This window comes from Echinops telfairi, unplaced genomic scaffold (genome assembly GCF_000313985.2).
Source record: "Echinops telfairi isolate 266 unplaced genomic scaffold, ASM31398v2 ScPeMD7_18;HRSCAF=68, whole genome shotgun sequence".
Classification (NCBI taxonomy): domain Eukaryota; kingdom Metazoa; phylum Chordata; class Mammalia; order Afrosoricida; family Tenrecidae; genus Echinops; species Echinops telfairi.
In genome coordinates this window covers 11,717,257-11,721,337 of record NW_022103915.1, presented here as the reverse complement: position 1 = coordinate 11,721,337, position 4,081 = coordinate 11,717,257, and the positions used below count along the sequence as shown (strand labels likewise).

The 4,081-nt window shown below is 59.6% G+C and overlaps 1 protein-coding gene across 1 annotated transcript in view; it reads right to left on the bottom strand.

Moving 5' to 3' along the window:
• Positions 1–4,081, bottom strand: part of LGMN (legumain) — a 39,442-nt gene that overhangs the window by 5,693 nt on the left and 29,668 nt on the right. The window contains exons 6-10 of the mRNA XM_004699085.2: positions 3,178–3,253; positions 2,304–2,366; positions 1,833–1,899; positions 756–874; positions 583–672 (exon numbers count right to left, since the gene is read on the bottom strand). Of these exons, the coding sequence (XP_004699142.1) occupies positions 583–672; positions 756–874; positions 1,833–1,899; positions 2,304–2,366; positions 3,178–3,253 (415 nt within the window). The remainder of the gene's footprint in view (positions 1–582; positions 673–755; positions 875–1,832; positions 1,900–2,303; positions 2,367–3,177; positions 3,254–4,081) is intronic.

The following is a 4,081-nucleotide window of genomic DNA, read 5'->3' as shown; positions in this document are numbered from 1 at the left end:
TGTTTTCGTGATGCACATTTTCTTTACATAAAACTCTCTCTTATACATGAGTTGCTGTGGATTTGTTTCTCCAAAGTACCCAGACTAATACAAAAGGTCTCTGCTAGCAAGCTCCTGGGCAGGTGGCAGGCTGCCGCAAGTCACCAGGGCAGCCCCAGCAGCTTCACACGTAGGCCCCGGCCTCCCACTGCAAGGCCCTGATGAGCACGTCCGGTTAAGCTCTCTCTGGACACAGCCTCTAACACGCAGGGCAAAAGCTGCTGAGGATAAACTACAGCTTGAGACAAGGCAGGACCCTGAGAAGCCGTGGTGCTGGGACCCCAGGTGGCTCTCAGCAGGGTCCACGCTGTCTGGTGCCCACCCCCGGCTGGGTGTTCTAATGCCACGGCCATCTCACACTCAGTGACCATGCCCTCTTGGGTGTTGACCAACGAGGAAACGGACTCAGAGGCTAATACATAGACCCAAACACTTTATAAACAAGTATTCCAAAGCCCAGGGGGGGTGTTCGGAGGCAGTGATCAGGACCCGAAAGGCAGGCCCTTTGACATGGGATCCGCTGCGTGCCCCTGCCCCACGCACCTTGTTTCCATACTGCATGACGTGGCTGGTGTTGGTGTGGGCCTTGACCAGCTGGTACTGCCGGTGGAGGCTCTCCTTCGTCAAGTCCTCCTACAGAGATGGAAATGAGCGTGCCCTTGAGGTCCCAGACCTTGGCTCAGCCTCGGCACCCACCGCCCAGACCCAGGGCTCACCACGTCGGAGTCCTCCATCCAGTTAACGCTGTACCAGTCCCCCAGGTACGTGCCCCGCTCCTCGTCGTAGTAGCAGGCATAGGAGGACTCGCTGGGGTTGGCAGCGGTAGTGGCATACACTGGGGTGGGGCGGGAATGATGCTGGGTTACAATGGGCCCCCTGCTGGAGCTCACCCTGGACCCAAGCCTTCCTTCTCCTGGAGTCAAATCAGAGCACCCATCGTGTGTGTGTGTCCATGTCCAGGGCCCCATTATCAGCAAGAGAGACGATGCGTATGTCTGTGCAGGGCCCATCGTCAGCTCAGGTATGTGAGAGTAAGAGTGTGTGCTATGTATGGGGGCTATATGTGTGCATGGTTTGTGTGAGCAGGGGGACCCCTGGGTGCTGGCTGGTCGAGGGTTGGGAGGCTCAAGGTCACCCCAGGTGGCTCAGAAGAAAGGCCTGGTTTTCCAGATGAGTGTAAAGAACAGGCCTTAAGAAGCTGGGAAGCCCAGTCCTCCTCTGACTCTACAGCCGTGGTCTGACCGGATAAAGTGCAGAACGGGCAGCTTGCCGACGAGGAGGAGCAGTTCGAGAAACGTGAAGACTTTGGACCTAACCCCTTTCCACAGAGAGCCAGCCTCTACTGTAGAAACACTTAAGACAGGCTGAACCTACGAGCCCAACCACCACTGTCCCTGCCCCCCCAGGGGGGCTCCATGTGGGGCTGGAGGAAGGCGTGACCCCTCGGCCTAGCAAAGCCTCACACCAGGGTCTATGCCAAGGGCTCAGCTGTGAAGCAGTCAGTGGTTCCACCCCCAGCCAGTCTGCAGGAGGGAGACCTGGCAGTCTGTCTATCCAAGAGGGGGAGTGGAGTGGGGGGACACTCTATCCTATGGGGGTGATTGGAGTCGGGACTGACTGGGTATCATGCAGTAGCAGCAAGCCACACAAAGGAGAGCATGCCTGTGTGTTCAGGAAGCAGCTGGCCTGGGGCCCCGCTCACCACCTGCCACCTGTCTGAGGGCCGTGGGCCGGGTCCAGGCGCCTGCTACGGCCAGTGATGTCACCAGGCCAGCCCAGCAGCTGCCACTCACCATTGATGTCATTGGGCAGGTGCTTCATCATGGACCCGGACTCGCAGGCTTCGATGTAGAACACCATCTGGGATGCAGGAGGGTACAGTGAGCTGCCACCTCCAGCCCCGCCCCTATGGAGGCCACCTGGCCCTGCAGCTGCCCTATTGCTCAGCTGCCAGGGGCTGTCGCTGCCCGCCCCACCCCCGCCCCGTCGGCAAAGCTCTGAGCACTCATGGTCTGTGGGTGGGGAGATGGGTAGAGAGAGTGGCGCTGTGGGAGGCTAAGGCACGCCTGCCCACTGCAGGTGGTGGGCCCCCTTCCCCTCCGTCCTCTGATGCCAGCCAGAGCGCTCCCCACTTTCCATAGGCTGCTGCAAGGGCCTCCCTGACCAGGGTGGGAGCCCAACACTTGTGATAATTCGCCAAGCCTTCCACCCCGTGTTGGTGGGGAGCCAGTCAGAGTTGGGGCCGGGTTCCTGGGGCGTGTTACCTTCTGGTACTTCTTGTGTTTGTACATGAAGTGGATGGTCTTGTTCAGGTCCTTCACGTTTAGCTGAAGGGGAAGAACAACGCCTTTCAGACTAAGCCGTCTTACCTATGAGCCGGGGGTGCTGAGGGTGCCTGGTCAATTCTTACCCCACCCTTGGAAAAAGACTGCAGGAAGTTGCCCACTCCACCCCAGAGGGCAGCCCTTGGCTCTACTGCCCAGTCCAACGACACTGCGATGTGGGCAGAGGGACAAGGGAACCTGAGTGTTGGCTTGGCTGAAGTAGTGAAAATGTCTACCTTGAGCAGGCATCACTTTTAAAGAGCCAGCTAACCACTACCCCACCCCAATTCCCTAGAGGAGGGAGCAGAACTGCTCCACGGGGCGTCCAAGGCCACGATCTTTACAGAAGCAGGGCGCCTCCTCTTTCTTCTGTGGGGCTGCTGGTGGATTCAAACTGCCCACCTTTCGGTTAGCAGGGGAGCACTTAACCACCATGCCACTAGGATGGATCAGATTGACAGCAGCAACTGGCAATGATTAGAGGGAGCCGTTGGGGGCTGGTGAGTTTATGTGGGGGTGGGGAGGGGTGCAGGAAAGGAGGAGACCAAGGTCTCTCGGCCTGCAGCACATCATTGGCATCACTGAGCTGCGTGTGTGGAGACCACAGGGCTGGTGGGCATTGTGTGTGCATTTCCCACAAGAACACCTAAAGGAAAATCAAGAGGCCGGGAGGGGCCTGGATGCTAAGCGTGGCCCGGCCCTGCAGTGCACCCTGGCTGGCTGACAGAAAAGCACCCACTACGGCTGTCACCGCAGCACGAAGGCCTCGCTTCCCTTCTCCTTGGAAACCTTTCAGGCGTCAAGAGCCACTCACATCGTCATTAGGGAAGGCCAGCAGCCCCGGGGCTCCGTGGTCAGTGAAGTACACAAAGACATGGTCTCGGGGGCCGCTGCCAAGAGAAAACAAGCAGGCCTGGCTCAGCAGGTGGGGGGTACAGGGTAGACCCTCTGCCACCACCCAGGAGCCAGAGGCCACCCAGAGCGCCCGCTACTGTTTCCAGCAGCTGCCCTCCTCAAACAGTGCGAAGGTGGCTTGGAGGGTCACCCAGTCATACGGCCAGGTGGCAGGATGAGTCCGCCCAGGGGCCTGCTGGTCTGCCTGGGTCCCCCTCTCACCGAGGGCTACTCGGAACCTCGCAGCCGGCGAGGGGAGGCCTCCATTTGAGTGAGTGAGGCACGTCCCAGGCAGTCAGAGGTGCAGCCCGCAGCCACGCCACCACCGCCCCTTCAAGCCCCTTGTCCTCCGGCCTGCCTGCCCTTGCCAGGGCTCTGCCCAGAGGGCTGCTCCATCCAGGGTAGTAGGTGGCAGCCCTGAGTCACCCAAGCTGGGCCTCCCTATGGAGTGCAAGAAATGCCACTTTAGGAAACGTGATGTGTTCAGGTCTCAATGGAGGAAAACAAAAAGCAGCTTCAAAAAGGGAAGAAAAGCGCCCACTGCCAGGTGTGTGGGACCCTCTGGAGGTGCGGCGGACAGGCAGAGAGCGCTGCCTGTTCAAGCCGGCTCTCCCCGCAGGGCTGGCAGCAGGGTGGCGCCCTACCACGTGGCTGGCCTGCAGGAGAGCCACGCTGTCTGTGTGGAGGATGCTGGGCACCACTGGCCACAGGGGGAAGCAGGTTAAATAAAAGCTGTGGAGCCTGTGGTTTGGAACTGCCCCAGATGAAGCCAGGAACTGAGGCCTAAAACAGACTCCCTGGGGAGCAACCAGATCTGGGTGGTC